Here is a 20,822-nt window from a genome sequence, read left to right as displayed (position 1 = left end):
TTTTCACTATTTCTGTCACTTTTCATGTTTGCAAAAATCACCATATTTTAACAATATCGCGTCTGTGGCTTATGCTCTGATGAGGGAATTAAGGTCACACGGATGCATCACAAGTAGCGGAAGTATAACATGGGCTTTAGATGTGTTGGTAGGTGTGCCAGGCTAGCTGTTTCCCCCTGCTTCCAGTCTTTATGCTATAGCTAAACAAACCATCTAACATCTGGCCTCTAAGTGCCAAAGAGGGAGAGTTCTGAAACATTCCTCACCATAAGGATTATGTGATAAAAGTATGAATTGGGCCAGTTTGTCTGGTAATGGATAAATAAAACGTTATTCAGATACGGCAGCGTCTTGGAATTAGTTTGGAACTATCACCAAATTTAAAGTGTGTTTGTCACCTCACCTTGCCACTGGACTATTTCAACATCAAGAAGCTGTCTGTTTTTTAGTCATGTCTCCTCTGTGTTGTTCATTCAGGAGATGATGATTCCATTGCGAGATATCAAGGTAATTTCTCAAACTTTGTAATTATATAACTGTAACTTTGGGAACTCAAGCATGTTGATTAATTCAGATCGTCCACCTGATCCTGTCCGTCTCCACCAGACAAAAAAATAATTAAATTCAAAATGAGTTGGCTAATGACATATTTTTGTCAGTTCTCACACACCAATCAAACTTCAGAAGACGAGAGCATTCAGTAGCCATCATCACAAAGACCAAAGAAGCTTCACATCATACACACGTGGCATGTGTTTGTGTTTGTGTGTGTGCTACAGCATGTGTGAAGAAAACACTCATACCTCAGCACACTGGATCACATGCATGCACACACACAGATGAGGGTGGATGTTAGGCACAGATGGAAAAGAAGCAGGACTGGTGAGTGTGTTAGTTTACTGTACAATGAAATAAAAAATGACAAGAACCTATCGCAGTGACCACACGCACACACACGCACACACACGCACACACACACACACACACACACACACACACACACACTGTGCATGTAGCAGCTGTGTAACTGAATTCAGTTATTTACACATGATGCAGCTTGGAGGTTGACGTCTGCATGCATCAGTTGTCAATCATTGGTGCAGAGAGCTGGTTTGTACACAGAGACAGTGAGATTGTATGTCAGCAAACACACACACACACACACACACATACACACACACAGATGCACATGTGCAAACTGTACAGCAGCCATGCAGCAGTGCAGGACAGAGGAGAGCAGAGTGATTGGAATGATGCTGATGCTGATGATAGAGTCGCTGGAGGATAGAAAAAAAAACAAGTCTTGCAAAACAGAAAGATGACATCATCAGCAGGTTAGAACAGTGTGTGATTGGTTAGATTAGAAAAAGAAGATGACTGGTTCAAAGGCCAGAGCGAAGCTCGGGCGTCAGCCCTGTCGCAAGCAGAGAGGCAGCCAGGTCATGCTGAATCAGACCTTTGTCACTTACACTCACTTTCTGCATCTCTCACACACACACACACACACACACACACACACACACACACACACACACACACACACACACACACACACACACACACACACACGAGTGAGCTCCATGAGTGTAGGTGCATTATGCAGTGTATGCTGTATGCGTGCATAAAAACATTCCTTTGCCATGGCAGTTGGTCCATGCACCCTTCCCCCAAGCCCAAACAGAGGGAAAAAAGCAGCATGAGCTCAAAAGAAATTGAGACAGTTCAATGCAAGTACAGTGACAGGCACAGGCAGGCAGAGCCCTACATAGAGACAGTTTGGCCAAACGAGATCAACAGAGAAGAAGCTTTATGTCGATTGGAGTCCAAACTGCGGTTATGAGAGGTGGATGGAGATCACTGCTGCAGTTAGCTAAGAGGAGTCTCTATATATGACTCTGCCATACATGACAGTCGTACAGACAGAGAGACAGACAGACAGACAGACGTACAGACAGACGGTCAAGCAGTAGGTTCAGTGCTTATCTGTTTTTCCAAAGAGCCTGTCAGACAGTAGAAAAACACCTCATGTAGACTGAGAAGGTTTCAGAATGTTACTTTCTCACTTCGTCAGCGCTTGGTTTTCTTTTCATTCTGTCTCCATGGACAGAGTAAACTTTCGAGTATATAACGTCCCCAGTGTGACCAAAGCGGCCTGGTAGTCAGGGCACTGCTGTGTTACTAATGTCTCTCACTCTCTTCCGCTCCCTCTCTCCCTGTCGGCTCTTTCAGCAGTGCTTGATGGAAAAACAATGATAGTTATAGAAGGAAATAGGCGCTGGACGATAGAGAGGCTGCTGTTTGCAAAACAACTGCTGATGAGAAGAAACTGCAACATAAAACAGGGAGAAGCTGTGAGGTAGATGACTGGTTAATGGCTCCCATTTCCCACCCAACTCTGAGCAGCACCCACTCTTTGATATGTGATGACTGAGTTCTAATCCATAGTAACCCCTCAGCAACACCTTCCTCAATTCAATGCATGTGCTCTTCATGTCCTCTACTCCTCTATATCCCATATCAGGAGCGAATACTGATGGCGAAGGCTAAAAAATTATTTTTGAATGAAGAACTTCAGCAAAGAATTGAGGAGCTTAAGATGGATTTGAGATTCAGCCTAAACATCCAATTCCCCTTTAAGTTTCCTGACCAACGCAAACTTTCATATTCATATCTTTTCTCAACCAAGATCGCTTCTAAAGATCCAGTCGATCACTAAGGTCCTGCACAGCTTATACTGTATATGTATGGAAGCATGAGACAGAGATGTCTACTTAAATCATTTTGATATATTTAATATATAATATGTGTTTCTTTCAGATCTCCCTGGACTCTTTTCTTCCCCAGTGATGATAGATTTGGCTGTAATAGTCAGAAAAGGTGATGGTGTCGATGTCAGAACTTACGCACATCACACTGCAACAGAGCACAGTGCCAAGTCTGAGGACTGGCTCTGCTTTGCAAAGAACTCTGGGTAGTGGAGTTTAGTAATGACCCTGAAGCATGGGGAGAGGTCAGGCTGTCTTGATGGCACACAGTCATTTGTAGTGTGTGTATGTGCAAAAGCATTGAAAAAGTGAGTTTCTAACAAAATGTCCCCTTTAATGTTCTCCTCAGGAGGATGTTAACATTATCATGTCAAAATGTTATTTTCTCTAACATTACCAAATACCTACACTTACAACTACTGACATCCCCATCAGCTTCAGCAGTCCTACTTGTGTGTTCAGTGCAAATTAGCAAATGTTAGCATGCTGACATTAGCATGTAGCTTAAAGCACTGCTCTGTCTGAGTACAGTCTCACAGAGCCGCTGTAGCTGTAGACTCTTGCTGTAGTTATTAGCTTTTGGACAGAGGAATAAGATATATCAGTGTTTGGATACAAAGACAACATAATACTTTGTGTAGTATCAATTCAGTGTATTTGACACGATCAGAATTCTGCTTTTTGGGAGTTAATTCTTGCCCCTTCATATTCCCTCCTTGTCAATCCATTTGGTTTCAGGATCTGAATCACGAGGGGACGACTTCCCAATGCACGTTTGTGTCATACTTCTGTTGAGAAACAGATTTGGATACAATAAGCTTTAAAGAATTAAGCAATGATCTTGGTGGGACCTGAAGCGTAGTTCTATACTTAACTGGGTTTTCTATCAGGCAGCCAAATGTTGCAGCTCCAGCTCTAAATAATAATACAATACATTCTATTTTATAGTATAATGATGTGTTTCAAAAGCACTTAAACAAAGCCCAGGGAACGTCTAGTGTCTGTGCAGGATGATCACAACAATGAGGTGTCAGCAGCAGCAGCGCCTCTCTGTATCTATACTTACAGGTGATGGAGCAAGGTGGTGGTGGGAGGGGGGGAGGTGGGTAAGGATAAGCAACTGAGAAGACGGATGGAGACAATCAAATGAAGAGACACCACAACCACACGCACACACACACACTCATACACAAGCACAGGTGCGCACACTCGCACACTGACAAAGAAACACACACTACGGCAAATTACGGCTCTCGGATATGTCAGCAAATGCACACACAGAAACACACTTGCAAACAGACACGTGCGGAACTGACATACAAAGAAATCAAGAGAAAACATGAGGGGTGGACGCTACTCTAGTAGGAGATGGGAGGATGACAAAAAGGGATGAGGTAAAGGACAAAGTAAGATATAAGAAGAAAAAAAGAAAGAAAGAAAGAGAACCCAACTAAAGGAATCTTATCAGTACGCTACACAAGAGCCCGTATTTAGATCTGGTAAAATCTAAATACTTCTAACAAAAACAACTCTACTTATGAAGAACAATAGGAATACATTTCACAGAATATTTCTGCAAACAGGGAACCTGTAATATCTGATAAATATAGAAGAAAAAGGAGAGAACTGTGATGGAGAGAGAGGAAAAAAACAGACTGCAAGAGAGAAAAATCAGCTCTTTTTGGAGACATCTGGGGCCAAACTCGTGGAGCTGGAAATACTGTCACAGAAACAACCAGTTGACAACAATTCGGACATAAGTGAGAGGAGCAAAAGAAGGAGAAAGAAAGCAATAGTGACAGAGGAAGAGGGAACTGTTTTTGTACTGTAGTCTTGGAAACAGCGGTGTGTGTGATGGGGCTTTTATACTCGAAGGTTTACAGTTTAGAGAAGCCACATGAAAGCCATTTGGTAATGAGTATGAATTCTATGGCAGTGAAATCTAATCGTAGCATTTGCTATGAATAATTAGGAGTCACAGAATTGTAACAGCAACACTATATACTCTTAGTTTTTGACCAAACAAATGACATAGCAGGGGTCAACCATAGTAACCACGCTTGACCTCATTCACAGACAGGAAATAACACGCGATGCAGGAGGAGCAGCCATTTGCTCTCTGAACTTTAGGGTCCGTCCTTGCCTTATCGGAGTAAATCAAACTGCTTGAATCTCCTTTTGGTTCTTTTAAACATCGCTGTCTTTCCTTATAAACACCTTCTGTCAGGATACATCAGACAGAGAACAGCAAGCCGCCTCCTGCACCGACCAACACTCAACAACAAATAGACTCTGGACTGGGTCCGGGACTGGATTTAGGAGCAGACCAGATCAGACCAGAACTACACAGCCGGTCAGGACTGGGTGCTGTTTGAAAGGGAGAATAAGAGAAAAGAAAGAGGAGACATTGCACACACACGAGCAGCGAGCGAGCCGGAGGGGAACACAACCATAGAGTCAAAATACTGCAGTCCACGTGCCGTGCAGCAGTGTGTGTTTGTGTCTGCGAAATGAGTGTGAGAGAGTGAGACTGCAAGTATGTATGCAGGTATACGTGAGTGTGTGTGTGTGTGTGTGTGTGTGTGTTTGTGTGTGTGTGTATGTATGTGTGTACATGCGTTCGGCGGACTCACTCCCGGGGGCTGGGCTGGTATTGGCTGTTGCGGTGGAGAGAGCTACGTGAGAGGGGGTAGAGATAGTGTTTACGTCGTGCAGCTGACTGAGCACAGAGGAACGCCGTCTCACCGCTCCCTGAAACGAACCGCTTCGCTTGAACGTGCTCACTACCTCCATCTGCAGGACAGAGACAAAACAGCAGCACTCAGTGAGGGCAGGAGAGGCCGGCCTGAGTGTGTGAGTGTGTGTGCGCGTGCACGTGTTGGATTTCCTGTCACAGCATTCAAATGTCCTTTGATTGCAAATGTGCAGCAGTGATAGGCATCACAACTGCTTTCTGAATAATACGGACTAGGCATGGGACGATATGAAAATTTGATGTCATGATTATCCTGGACAAAATAATTACGATTTGCAATTTTATCACCAAAACCTGCGACCCCTGATAATAGGGATATTACAGTTTTGGTTAGATGCACCTTAAACATTCTTCTGAACCTCTCCTCATTCGTAGAAGCTTTTATTCTGGCATCTAGTGTTTGCAAAAGCACAATTCTCTTATCAGTGTAAAAACAAGATGGAGGTCTTATAACCAAGTCGTTATACAGCTGATCCCGAGCAGAAAGTGGACAAGGTACAACACCTCATCACATTTTATGGTTGAAACTTGTTTATTTATGCTTAATAATGTTTGCAGTTTGATATGGCAGACACATTTTAGCAATAGTAACAAGTTAAAGCACTGCTAATTAGGACGTACTTTATTAGCATTTAACACAGGCCAATAGGTGTGAGCGACTGTTCCTACAGACAAGACACTTTATTCACTCAATTTTGTTTTTGCACAGCACTGTTCAGGAATTGAAATAAACAGTTTTATACTTTGTTAAACACTAGTTTCATACAGTAGATTAAAGCCGTTGTTGTTGGAATTAGGAATAACCCCTTGAGATGTACCATCTCGTTTTCAAGGAGGTCCTCAATTGTTTGTCCCCATATGAGGACATCAACTACTTCCTGTTTAAACACAATGCTTAGTTTGTATACTTATCAGGTCCTTCTAATCCCAAATATCAATGAGATATTAAAAATTCATATCAAACTAAATTCTCAGGAGGTTAAAACATATTGGAATCACTTTGTCTTATGTGTTGTTAAGAAATGGACACACATCTTCTTATAGTAAACATTGTATTTAGAGAAAAACAATCTTAAATAAAATAATTCACGATCCCGATAATCGAAAGTCAACTTAATGAGAGTATACGATAAAATCCTATATTGTCCCATCCCTAATACGGACAACCAATACTTATACATGATGACTGTATGAGGTTGAGTGTGTGTGTTTGCATGTATACGTATATGTTGTCTGCACACTCAGACCAAACCCTCCGAATGAAATTGACCACTAAGGCACTTAAGCAGACTCTCGACTGGATCTCTAACACTACTCAGGAGGCTGTTAGCAGAATGTTGTTCATGTTGATGCTGCAGAGCTGTCTTAATGTACATTCTCACACAACGCAGTGCAAGAATCAATCAATTAAAGCAATCCAGCAACTCAACAGCCTGTCTACTTAGCCTGTACACAGAGTGTAAACACACACACACACACACACACACACACACACACACACACACACACACACAGCATTAATACTCGCTCATGAGCCTCTAAAATACCACTTCCAAGTTAGATAAAGCCATTTCACCAGGTTTAAGCTATTAGCTGTGTGGGAGAGAAAATTACTTTATTATTATGTTTGGCACAAGTCAGAACAGCACAGACAAGATGAGATAAAGACAAATCAAATACTTAACTAAAAGTACATATGTGAAAGAGTCAATAATGAGCCCCACCAAATAATTTGCACTGCATCTTACACAATAAGCCATTCAGATTCAGATTGTCATATTGTTTTTCATGTTTTCCCTGTTTATCTCAAATTCACCTTAAACAAGCTGCTTGTGTGTCATGAGCGAGCAAAGCTTCAGGTTAGGCTGTTGTGCTGTCTGGATATCTCTGTGTCTTTATCTGTGGAAGAGGTTTGGTTAAGGTTTGTTTTGGTCAAATAGTACCTGGGTCTGGATGCGGTTGAGACCTCTGAACCAGAGGATTTGTCCGCGGCGCAGCTCTCTCTCAGCACAGTCGATCTCCTCCTCATCGTCTGCCATATCCTCCCCTTCATCTTCGCTGGGCTCCAGGCCCAGCCCTGCCTCCTTCAGACATGGCAGCCGCTCCGTTGGCACTGTGGCAATCACCTGGAAGAGACGTTTGTTCAGTTGTTATTTGACCAGAAGATGCCAGAAGTGTGCTGATATTCTGAGCCGCTGTGAGATTTTGTAATGATGGCGGATCAGATAATATCAGATCATTTAAACAAAAATAAGCACAGAATAGAATAGTCATTCATTTTTTCCACTTAAATTAGCCCGTATGCGGGTTCTTTAAACGTGACAAAACCTGTTAAGAGTCAGCGAAAGACTTGCCGGCAGACGAGCCACCTTTCAAATTTCTCTCTGGTGGATCACGTTCAAAGTCACAAACACGCCGGAAAGCAGGTTTATTAAACAGTGACAATGTTACGGTGGTTATTTCTTTTTTATATCTGTTACTTATTCAATCTCTCTTAAAAACTCAATTCTAGGCACCCCAGTAGCGTGGGCGACCCATATACAAAGGCAGAGTTCCTCTTCTCTCTTCCCCTTTCACAATCTACACTCAACTACCATTAAAGGCATAAAAAGCCCAAAAACGTAATAATAATAACTCAATTCTGACTAATTAGGAACAATGTTCAAGCGCTGACTGGACGGAGACAGACGCAATTTGTGGGCTTATCATGGGGCAAAAATGTGTGGGGGTGTCATGTTTCAACCACTAACAATCGGAGCTGCAGCCGATAAATACCTGTGACATTTTACACTTGTTATTTGTCCAAGGAAAGCATGCAGATTGTAGCCTTTCCCACTGAAGACAAAAGCCAGAGGTTAGTGGGCTTTTTGTCCAAATGTTTCCTTAGCCTCACCTCAGAGAGAACTCTAGGTAAAGCGGGCCTGCCAGCCTACACTTGTCTTGGTATGGTTTGACTCAGCAGGCTGAAGAACTGCTTACCTGCCCCCAGAGGAGCTCTCCAACTCCCACGAACAGACACCAGAGCCACTGCTCCATGTTGAGAGGAGCGCAGCTGAAGGGCTTCCCTCCCCACTGCACAATCACGATCTGCAGCAGAAACACAGGGAGGGACATCATTATTGTTACACATACAAACAGTGTCGCGGGAGAAAACTGTTCTGTAAAAACACAATGTGTCAACAGGCAGCTCCTCTGTCTTCCAGTCTCTCGTGATTTCAAGTAGCAAAAGCTGGAATTGGATGTGTAATGATACATGCAGACATTTTGTGTTTGAATATTTTATTTAATTATTCATGAGGTATAGCTTACTTAGCTATTAAGATCATAAACCCTGCTTTCACAATTTGACTTAGCTAACTTGAGGTCATGGACATGGACATGGATATAACTGCCAATCATTTTCTTATGACATGGATATGTGTGCATTGTATAAACACTAGGAACATTTCAGAAGAACATTGTGGTCTCTTCATGTCTAAAGCTGCTCAGAGTACAATTTTGGTCTTAAATGTGTCAAAAATATTCAATATAAGTATTTGCTCTTATTCTGAGAATGCCTTGCGTATGTGCCAAATATAAACGTTCCTAAGTGTTAAGTGTCATTTAAAGGAACAGATTGACATTTATCTAAATATGCTTATTCTACCAACACTATAAGCTAGTGGTTATACCAAACCCACTGCATTGTAGGTAATGTAAGCACCAGATTTTGTTATGTTAAAACAGTGATTCTTGAAGTGGGGTCTGTGATATGATTTATGCTTTAGACTGGATTTAAAAGAACTATGCCAGTCTTGCTACTGCTCATTTTCTGAACGTTGTTAAGAATAATTACTTGAAAAGTATAAATGCTTCTAAGTCCTACGCTTTACTAAGAAATCTTAGACTCATGAAACAAAGTTTAGAACCATTCTCAATACCATTTATAATCAAATTATTTAACTAAAAACAAATTGTGTAATAATGCGCTGTGACTGCCTCAAAGTGAATTTATTTCTTGACCTCATATTTATCAGTGCGATCATTCCACTCCAGCTCACAGTCTCACTGTGTAAAAAATTACACATTAGGTGATCTAGTATATTAGTTATGGTTGTAACATAATAAACACAGCCCTGTGGATTCAAACTTGGACAGCAGTAACAGCAATGCTCCTCTACAGCAGGTCTCTCTGCCTCAGTGGATGTAGCAACAGCATTTTAAATAGCAACATGATCATTTACAACAAGAGCAAGGTTTACCAGTGACGTTATCATCTTGCCTCTCTGGGAACCATCACCTTATCGTGGTGGAGAGGTTTGTGTGTCCCTATGAACCTGAGAGCTGTGTTGTCTGGAGCCTAGTGCTCCTGGTAGGGTCTCCCAAGGCAAATTGGTCTCAGGTGATGGGCCAGACTAAGAATGGTTCAAAAACGACTTCATGAAAGAAAGGGAAAGGAAAGGAGAGACCCTGCCCGGAGGAAGCCCGGGCCCCCGTCTGGAACCAGGCCCAGAGGGAGGGCCCGACAGTGAGCACCTGGTGGCTGGGTTTGCCACGGAGCCCTGGTCGGGCACAGCCCGAAGAAGCTACGTGGTACCTCCCATCCATCCATCCTGTGGGCCCACCACTCATAGGAAAAACCGCTGGGGTCGGTTGCGCTGTCACACGGGTGGCAGTGATGGTCAGGTACCTCGACGGACCAGACCCAGGCAGCAGAGGCTGGCTCTGGGGACGTGGAACGTCACCTCTCTGTGGGGGAAGGAGCCGGAACTAGTGCGGGAGGTGGATTGCTACCAGTTGGATCTGGTGGGGCTTACCTCCACGCACAGTCTTGGCTCTGGAACCGTACTCCTGGATAGGGGTTGGACTCTATTCTTCTCCGGAGTTGCCCAAGGTGTGAGGCGTCGGGCCGGGGTGGGCATACTCACTAGCCCCCGGTTGAGCGCCGCTACGTTGGAGTTTATCCCGGTGGACGAGAGGGTCGCCTCCCTACGCCTTCGGGTTATGGGGGGGAAAACTCTGACTGTTGTTTGTGCCTATGCCCCAAACCGGGGGGACCAGAGAGTGTGTGCCAACTACAGGGGTATCACACTTCTCAGCCTCCCTGGTAAAGTCTACTCCAAGGTACTGGAAAGGAGGGTTCGGCCGGTAGTCGAACCTCTGATTGAAGAGGAACAATGCGGATTCCGTCCTGGTCGTGGAACAACAGACCAACTCTTTACTCTTGCAAGGATCCTGGAGGGGGCCTGGGAGTACGCCCATCCGGTCTACTTGTGTTTTGTGGATCTGGAGAAGGCATATGACCGGGTCCCCCGGGTGATACTGTGGGAGGTGCTGCGGGAGTATGGGGTGAGGGGGTCACTTTTGAGGGCCATCCAATCCCTGTAAGCCCAAAGCGAGAGTTGTGTCCGGATACTCGGCAGTAAGTCGGACTCGTTTCCCGTGAATGTTGACCTCCGCCAGGACTGCGCTTTATCACCAATCCTGTTCGTGATTTTCATGGATAGGATATCGAGGCGTAGTCGTGGAGGAGAGGGGTTGCAGTTCGGTGACCTGAGGATCTCATCACTGCTCTTTGCAGATGATGTGGTCCTTATGGCATCATCGGTCTGTGACCTTCAACAGTCACTGGATCGGTTCACAGCCGAGTGTGCAGTGGTTGGGATGAGGATCAGCACCTCCAAATCTGAGGCCATGGCTCTCAGCAGGAAACCGGTGGATTGCCTACTCCGGGTAGGGAATGAGCCATTACCCCAAGTGAAGGAGTTCAAGTACCTCGGGGTCTTGTTCGCGAGTGAGGGGACAATGGAGCGAGAGATTGGCCGGAGAATCGGAGCAGCGGGGGCGGTATTACAGTCACTTTACCGCACCGTTGTGACGAAAAGAGAGCTGAGCCAGAAGGCAAAGCTCTCAATATACCGGTCGATCTTCGTTCCTACCCTCACCTATGGTCATGAAGGCTGGGTCATGACCGAAAGAACGAGATCACGGGTACAAGCGGCCGAAATGGGTTTTCTCAGACGGGTGGCTGGCGTCTCCCTTAGAGATAGGGTGAGAAGCTCAGCCATCCGTGAGAGACTCGGAGTAGAGCCGCTGCTCCTTTACGTTGAAAGGAGCCAGTTGAGGTGGTTCGGGCATCTAGTAAGGATGCCACCTGGGCGCCTCCCTAGGGAGGTGTTCCAGGCACGTCCAGCTGAGAGGAGACCCCGGGGAAGACCCAGGACTCGGTGGAGAGATTATATCTCCTCACTGGCCTGGGAATGCCTCAGGATCCCCCAGTCGGAGCTGGAGGATGTGGCCCAGAGAAGGGAAGATTGGGGTTCCTTACTGGAGCTGCTGCCCCCGCGACCCGATCCCGGATAAGCGGTAGACGATGGATGGATGGATGGTTATCATCTTGACACCAAACTGCAAATCTCACTGGGAGTACGATACAGTGTATTACATAATGTAATAATGTCTTTCTGCAGGGAGGAGGGATCCATCTTTCTTACTTCTCTTACTCTTCCACCTCTCAAGCTGCCACCAGTCTTCAGCTCTCTCTCATCTCTAAATTTCCAAATCCCTCTGAACTGTCTCTTCGTTGCTCTTACACTCCAAATCACTGTCATCCCTTCCAGCTCTCTCTCTTCTCTTGTCTCTCCCCAGAGTACCAGCGAGCACTGAGCTTTGGAAAATATCCCACTTTCTCTCTCCATCCCTCACTCTGTTTTTGCTTGCTTGTCTGTGTTTTTGTGTACTCACAATTCCCTGCTCAGTGCATTTCTTCTGTATTCACTGTGAGGCATTTCAACAAACAATCCGCCTTTTGTTTGTAAAGTTTCTGGAAATGTACGTGGGGTGGAGACGGGTTACAAAGTGAGAGACAATGTGACAAACAAGCTGTCAAGGCCTGAAAATGATCGACACTTATACTAATATACTATACAGACTAAGAAGGTGACAGCACAGGCCATCACCAGAAAGCAGCATCCAGCTGTAGAAGACTTTAGAAATACGGTGCAGTCAACAACCACAATCATCAAAACGGAAATCAAAGCCATATTCATGAAGTGAATATTCACAACTCGTTGTGAAGGAAATGAAGGTATTCTGAAATCCTACAGGGCTTTCAATCTGAAAGAGACACAGGAAGTACTGAGGTTTTATTAGCAGTATAATGCGTTAACAAAACTTTAACCGGGGAAAGAGCAGATCAGAAAAAAACTTTACTTTCATACTATAAAATGACCAACTATACTTATCAAAGTTAATTAAAAATAAAGGCATGTCTCTAATGTAAGTCTGCTTCAAATAAAGGCCCCTGCCACTAGCATTTTATAAAGTGGTAAAGATAGAATCTATGGATGAGCTATTGGAGGGGCCACTAGGGTTATTGTATATACAATATGCAGTGGAATAAGAATATATTTATCATACTGACAGTTTATAAAGTCATCACCTGAAAAAATCTGGTCTGGTTTTTTAGACAAACATACGAGAGACGCTCAACAGGTTGAGGCTCCTTCAACCGAGCTAAAGTCCCAGCCGAGTGGTTGCTCCTGCTGTATCACATAACTGCAATGTCTCTCCCTTCCTCCCTGCATTTCCTGTCTGTATCTCTACTGTCACTAATGAATAAAGGAGAAATGCCCAAAAATCTCAAAATGTTGTCCCCCAAACAGTAGAGAAAATCAAAGGGCGATAAAGGTGTAACCTCACCTGCACAGCGAAGGTCCCCACAACGATGGTGCAGAAGATGGGGTTGGCAAATATACCATCAAAGACATTTCTCTCTCCGTGGATCTTCCGAGCGTTGATCTCGTTGAAAAGTTGCATGAGGACGAAGGTGTTGAAGATGATGGTGTAGTGTTCAGAGGGAGGGGAGTGGAGCGGAGCGTTGCGGCCGCTGTCGATGTTAAAGATGTGCTCACCTGCAGGGAAAATAAATGGGAAAGAGGACATGAGAGGTATGAAAAAAGGAAAAATTTTCAGCTGAGTTGTTTATTAGGAAGTGTGTTTAATCTGCTGCGGGACAAATAAACAATGAATATTTTCCACTGTAGCCGCTAAGGTGTGTATTAGTGTGTGTCTCTCCACTAAACCATGTTTTTCTTGTCTTGGACTTTTGGTTAAAAGCGCGCTGAAGTACAAACCAGCCATTTCTGGCTGTGTCCCGCGAGTCTCTGCATGTGTATGTACCTATGAACAGTAGGGTGAAGATGATGATCAGCTGGTACACTCCATGTCCCAGAATGTTCTTCATCATGGTCAGTGAGATGAGCGGGTTGTTCCGACCATAGGGTTTCCGTAGCAACAGATCCTCAGTGGGGGGCTCGGTGGCCAGGGCCAGAGAAGCAAACGTGTCCATGATGAGATTCACCCACAGCATCTGCACCGCCTTCAGAGGAGAGTCCTGCAGAGACATTTCAACCAGAGAGCTGTGTCACAAACACACCATGTTAACACACACACACACATACACACACACACACAGACACAGACACACACACACACACACACACACACACACACACACACACACACACACACACACACACACACACACACACACACACACACCTGTGATTGTAAGAAAAGCCTGTTCAAAAGTTTGTTTCATTTGAGTAGATTTATTTCTGTGCCTTTAATCTGCATTCTCTCTAACATCCAGCAGTGGGCGCTGTTTGCGAAACATGTCCTATTGCATAGAAGTCAATGAGAAAAGGACCATAAATCCAGTGAGAAGTAGGCTCATTTTCTCATAGACTTCTATGCAGTTCCAAAAAGCAAATATGGAAACAGTCAAAACGCTAAAGTTGAGGCTTCAAAACCGTAGTCCAGAAACAAATGGGTGATGTCAGATCTGCTTCTACCAAATCACATTTTAATATTGACTCATTAATATTTCCACCATGCAGAGTGACCAACCACTGGTCTCAGCTACACTGAAATAATTACAGACAAAAGGTCAGTGCATCTGATATATTCCTGATTACTGCAACAACCTGCCTGCAGATGTCTTGTTTTATAGTAGTAGAGTAGTATATTGATAAAGTAACTTTTATTTCTATTATAAAACAAATCATGGATCATTAAAAGGGTTTCACTTTGAGAACTTTTGAATGTGACATGTGTCACTTTTATGTAACTGCACTATTTCTGGGACTCTGGCAGGTCCTTTCATGTGTTTTGATCAAGAAGCCAGAACACAAACTGTTCCTTACAGCTCTGTTCTGCAGCATACGTTACCTTGGAAAAAGAGATTGGTTCACGCTCAATTTATCTATAAAGCGCAGAATAATAATGGTGATACTACTATTAATAATTAATACTTAAAAATGAATTATTTTAACAACCTATGAACCCTACCTTCCAGCTTAAATGTACCTGATATACTTGAAGTACTGAGATGTACATATTTATGTAGGTCAAGGCAGCACTTCTGCTGTTATGGTGATCAGATCATTTATTATTGACCACACGACCGAGGTGGGTGGAATTTGCATTCAGCACAGCTTGGTGGATAAGCTCAATACAGCAGTAACATCCAACGTAGACGGATATCAACATCACATTAGAATTACCACAAGACGCAGACAGTATTTACAAGTACGCCACATGGTTTTAAGTGCAGTGCAATATTCAGAGCTCTTATTGCAGTGGAGGTCATTTGTTGTCTTTAATTTTGGCATGTTTCATATTTGAGACCATCACATGGATCCAAGAAGGGTGGGTTAGATACCAATATGTTTTATGTTTTGTCTGATAGTGTTCTGCTTTAGTGCAGTGAATTCATTTTCCTAATAGAAATAGAAGAATATGGTTCTTTTTTGCTATGCTGGTGTGTTCAGCTAAGATGCTGTGTGTGGGACTGTGTCCTCCCCCCACCCCTCTCTCTTCTCCAGAACCTGACATGCTCATGCTCTCTGGCTCGGGTAACGTTGAGTTATCTTTCTACCATCATACACTCTGCACCTGACTTGCAGTGCATTTATTCAACGTTGTTTTGACGGTGTCAGTAACGTGTGTGTGTATAAGTTAAGTGTATATGTGTGTTAGTTTCCATGCCGGACAAATGTCAGAAATTCCATTTGTGTGTGTGAGAGACTAATGTGGTGGTGACATGAGAGAGTGGTGATTTGTAATGATGCTATCCTCTCTGCTAACCAGGTATTCAAAGGGAACAGAACATGTCTGGTCATTAAAGTCCAGTAAGAAGAATCAGATTGTTGCTAAATGTCTGAGTTCCTCATGAGATGGTGAGAAACTTAACATTACACTCAGCAAATTAGATTATTGCTGTGTGATGTCATTTTATAATAAAACAAATACATTTCATATACATTCTAAATTGATGGTTTGTTGTGTGTTTGATCATGTGTGTCAGGATGTCTCTGCTTACATAAGCTTGGTGCAAAAAGAAATGCATAAAAAGCATTTTAGCGCTTTGCTATGTAGCAGAAATACTGTAGGGTGAGTGATGTTTACAGAAGCGACATTGTGTCTGTTATATATTGTAAGTGTAGGAATGCGTGTGTCAGCATGTTTGTTTATTAATGAATCTGCCTACCTGAGTGATGCAGGCCCCGGTGAAGGCCACGATGACAGCCACTACGTTGACCGTGAGCTGGAACTGCAGGAACTTGGAGATGCTATCGTAGACATTTCGCCCCCACATCACTGCCTTGACAATGCTGCTGAAATTGTCATCCGTCAGGATGATGTCAGACGCTTCTTTAGCCACGTCTGTCCCCGCGATACCCTGACACAGATTGAGACAAAGTGAGGAGGAGACGAAGACTCATGACACGATTCCTGCAAGCATTCACGCATCTAAAGTGTGTTGGAGCGCTACTGTCTCAATATCGTGTTGTGCCAACTCCAAGTGCAACCGCTCGGCGTGAGTAAGAGCTGTGACCAAAATCAAATTCACAATATTAAAATAAAAAGTATTTCAAATAACAGCCAGCTACTGTAGCTACTGTAGTAATGTAAGTACCATACTTCATCCGGACTATCCCTTTAAGTCATTAATATATCTTGTATATATAGTGCGATAAGAGAGAATCAATGTTTTTAAGGTTGTGGAGCATTGGTTCTCCAGAAAATGGATGTGATTACAATATTGTAGCTCCAGAAGGTTTTAACACCACATTAAGATTAATGGTGAATAATATTTCAGGTTACCATGGCAAAGCCCACATCAGCCTTCTTCAAAGCTGGACCGTCATTGGTTCCATCTCCTGTTACTGCGACAACCTGCCTCTGTTCTAAGACCGTGCTGTCGATGATGCCTGGACACAAACAGGGAGGAAAGATAGGCTCCAGATCTGCGTGAATGAATGTGTGGGCTTGCATGTGTTCGGGTTCATGAACCTGAGACTCACCTTTAACCAGTGTGTGTTTGTCGGTTGGCGAGGATCGAGCCAACACACGAAGTTTGGGCCAGATTTTGTCAATGCGTTCCTGTTCAATCTGTCAGTCAGATGAAGAGAAAAAGGGGGAAAGAGAGTGCTGTGATGAATTATACCAGAGAGAATCTATTAGCTATTAGCTTTCACTAGACGTTACTATTGATCCAGAGTCTTGGATGGAGGATAAAGCATCAAAGGCACACTGTGAAATTGGCTGTTATATAGAATCAGAATCTGATTTATTGCCAAGTAGGCTTTCACATTTGCTTTGGTGCCAGAGAAAATACAAATATAAGCATGTACTGCAGAAGGAACGTTAATATAGAATAGCAACATTTACGATTTTTTTTTTGCAGGAAGGGGAAAAACGTTGAAATAGAAATGTGCAAAAGTACACTATGAAGTCTAAAGAATATGTACAGAGGAAATAGTCCAAAAGATGTAATGTAGTATAGAGACAGACTTTATGTTAATGTGTGTGCAGTCCCTATGGGGGGGGGGGGGGGGGCTTGTTGACGACACCAGCTGCAGCAGGGAAGAAACTGTTCTTGTGGCGTAGTGTAATGCTCTCTTGCTCTCTTGCAATGAATTTTACACACTGCACTCCTACATAATGGAATGTAAATTTAAATTCACACTCCATAGAAAAGCAGAGCTGCATCACTAATCAGGAGCTATCCATCCCATTAAGCATTCTGCTCAATTCAAATGATAAAGTGAAATGGGTGAGATGAAAGCAATGCTTGTGCACATCATATTGGCTTTAACTACAGTGGTTACAGCCATATCAGTGGTATGGGATGGACACCTCAGACATACACTTGAGAAAAGACTTGTGAATATGCTTTTGACTGGGACATTGTGTTTGGACCTCCCTCGAGTACTGAGTTGAATCTTTGTATGATTCATTACTTTGTTTATATGAGTCATTTGAGTATAACAGTGGTGGAAAGCAGAGGTGGAATATGGAACTTAAGTACAAATTTGAGGTACGTTGCTTGAATTCTTTTCATCTTCATACTTTATTACACTTGTCTCACAGCTTTAGTTACTCGTTTTACTTTTCAGATAACAATTATTCACTTCCTGTCCAGTGAAAAACATTATTTGTCCACATTTAAATTGGAATGTTTGTGATAAACTGGAGGAGGAAGTGCTCCTTCTTAAACTAATTTAACTCTTTAAGAACCCTCTTGGATCACCTGAAACAGGCTGTCTCTCTGAGAAACTCGTGAAAAACGGACTTTTCAGAGATACGTGTTTGCATTTTCAGAGATAAACATATGATGATCTTATAGTGGTGCATTGCTGTAGATTAAACTACCCAACAGGACATAAAGGAGTTCAAATGAGCACCACTTTAAACATCTACAGCTGTAAAATGCAACATTCACATTAATGCAGCAGTAATATTAATCCAGAAACATCATATATAATACTAAACATTACTTTGAATACTTTAAGCACATTTAGCTGATAATACCAAACCCATTAATCCTCTGACCCTTCTGAGGTCCTGACCCTCGGTTGGGAGGCGCTGGATTAAAATACATAACTGTATTAATTGTATTGTTATAATAATAATACTCCACCTCAAGCAGCGACAGCAGTAACATTGGTACCACTCACTAATACACCAGTACTACAAACAACACAAAGGGAGGGATGATATGTTGAAGTTAAGTGCAAACCTGAATTACTAAAAGAGCTGAGAAATGTATCAGCATGTACCAGTACGCATTAATGTAATTAAGTGTGCACATTAATCTGACTGGCAGTAGAAAGTGGAGGCGAGAAGAAGCAGTTATGTCAGTGAGGTTATGAAATGGGCTCCTCTCACCACGGATAGTTTGTTAACAAACAGAAAATGACTCAATCCCAACTCACCTCTCCTTTCTCGTTCCTGATTCGTCGGTTGAATTCTTTTCCATCTATACAGATGAAGTCGTCCCCGGGGTGGATGATGCCACATTTAACAGCAATGGCCCTCGCGGTGTTAATGTTATCACCAGTCACCATCCGCACTGTGATGCCTGCACGCTGACACTTGCGAATGGCCTCGGGCACCTGAGAGAGACATTGCCAATTGCTTTTAAATACATCTATACAATTGTGTTTGCATAAGAATGTTACCAAGATTGTATTTATTGTTTTGGTTGTGTGGTTTTATTTTTTTTATGCTTTATTTAATTCGGATATTTTGATTTTTTTTTCACATTCCAATTCCAATGTCTGAATATTCTTAAGAATTAAAAGTTCATTGCTCTTTGAAAGGGTGTTCTTTCATTATAGTGCTATTATTCATTCATTAAAATAAATTAAATACATTTCAATATTTCAAATATTAATTCAATTCAAATATCAATATTTAAAATTTAAATAAAATTTAAATAAATACATTTAATTAAAATTCATTAAATTAAAATGATTAATTTCATTAAAATTCATTAAAAAGTGGTGTAAAATAGTCTTAAAGTTGATGGATTGAACAAAGCCACCGTACCATCTGAAAGTAAAACTAAAGACACACACACACTGCACAGTAGCCTACCTCAGGCCGCACAGGGTCCTCTATGCCAACCACAGTGATGCAGGTCAAGTCTGTCACTATGTCCGCTTCGTTTTCCCAGTCTGGCTCCGGAATAGACGGCAGGTCACGGTATGCAATGCAGATGGTCCTCAACCCCTCACATGCCATCGGCTCGATCACCTATTGATCATTTATTAGTACAACTACAGTCAGGAGGAGGTCCACGAAATCTCAGCACCCAACACATCGCTTAATGTACAGTTTAAATTCCAATATCTGACGCACAAAACAGGATTGAACTGCGTGCATACAGTGTGAAGTTTATGTCAGATGACCTTTTGAGTGCCTTTGTGTGAATGCTCTGTGACAGGGCTGCAGGGTAAAGCCCCCCAGCCTACTGCAGACAGCAGAGGGAAGTATGATGTAAAGAAGAGGTGACACAAAGCTGCCACAATGCAAACTGAACAACTGAGCTGGAATAAAGTAGTGTAAATGGGTTTATTTCTCGCAGCACAAGCTGTGTTAATCGTGTGCCACATTTAGGTCAGTCAATGAAACAATGCTTGTGCAGCCAGCGTAGGCTAATCTGCTGTATGAGGAACAAATACATGTGTTTTGCTGCTAAATATTTCAGTTACTTACAACTAGACTGATCCAAAGCAGTTTTATGTATAACAGATTTAGAGTGTTTACAAATCAGTTGATCACAGTCTTTGCAATTTTAAAGGAATAGTTTGATATTTTATGATTTATGCTTATTCGCATCACTGTCGGGAGTAAAATAAGAAGATTGATACCACTCTCATGTCTGTGCGCTAAATGTGAAGCTAGAGGCAGCAGGAGGTCAGCTTAGTTTAGCACAAAGACTCTGGGGAATCTGGGGTCAACAGCTGGCTTCGCTCTGTCCGCAGTTCAAAACAATACACCTGCCAACACCTTTAAAGTGTATAACAGATATTGTTTATAATAACAATGTATAAAATGACAATACGAAAACAATGTGTCGATGTGAAAGGCTTCACCCATCGTGATGAGTTTTGTTTCACTCTCACCGCTCTTAGTGTCTCTTTTCGGACAGCGCAGGCAGCTGTTTACGAAGCTTTAAAACCCTGTGTACACTACCAGCATACATATGCAGTTAGTGAGTATCTCGTGAACATTAAGTACTTGAAGAGAAAGATATTTCCCTCAGGAGTTGGTGGTGACTTAAGTTCATCAGGGCGACACAAAGACTAAGACTCCTAATGAACGACCATGCTGCTCTGCAACTGCTAGATGTGTAAATAAGCAACTGTTCGCTAACACATTTGCCATATCACCTTTAAAGCTCACTAATTATCGTGTTATATTTTGATGGTTTAATCCCAACAAAGAAAAACACAACATTCCCACAAGAA

General features: G+C 42.7%; 1 protein-coding gene across 3 annotated transcripts in view; it reads right to left on the bottom strand.

The window, feature by feature from the left end:
- Positions 1–20,822, bottom strand: part of atp2b3b (ATPase plasma membrane Ca2+ transporting 3b) — a 49,837-nt gene that overhangs the window by 4,818 nt on the left and 24,197 nt on the right. For 2 of the 3 annotated variants that reach the window (XM_029436152.1, XM_029436153.1), the window contains exons 16-25: positions 19,447–19,605; positions 18,783–18,962; positions 16,869–16,956; positions 16,669–16,775; positions 16,052–16,243; positions 13,681–13,894; positions 13,201–13,412; positions 8,500–8,607; positions 7,464–7,646; positions 5,399–5,558 (exon numbers count right to left, since the gene is read on the bottom strand). In XM_029436152.1, the coding sequence (XP_029292012.1) occupies positions 5,399–5,558; positions 7,464–7,646; positions 8,500–8,607; positions 13,201–13,412; positions 13,681–13,894; positions 16,052–16,243; positions 16,669–16,775; positions 16,869–16,956; positions 18,783–18,962; positions 19,447–19,605 (1,603 nt within the window). The remainder of the gene's footprint in view (positions 1–5,398; positions 5,559–7,463; positions 7,647–8,499; positions 8,608–13,200; positions 13,413–13,680; positions 13,895–16,051; positions 16,244–16,668; positions 16,776–16,868; positions 16,957–18,782; positions 18,963–19,446; positions 19,606–20,822) is intronic. The other variant, XM_029436154.1, reaches the window with a different exon arrangement.

This window comes from Cottoperca gobio, chromosome 7, assembly GCF_900634415.1.
Source record: "Cottoperca gobio chromosome 7, fCotGob3.1, whole genome shotgun sequence".
Lineage (NCBI taxonomy): Eukaryota > Metazoa > Chordata > Actinopteri > Perciformes > Bovichtidae > Cottoperca > Cottoperca gobio.
This window is presented reverse-complemented; position numbering and strand designations above follow the sequence as displayed.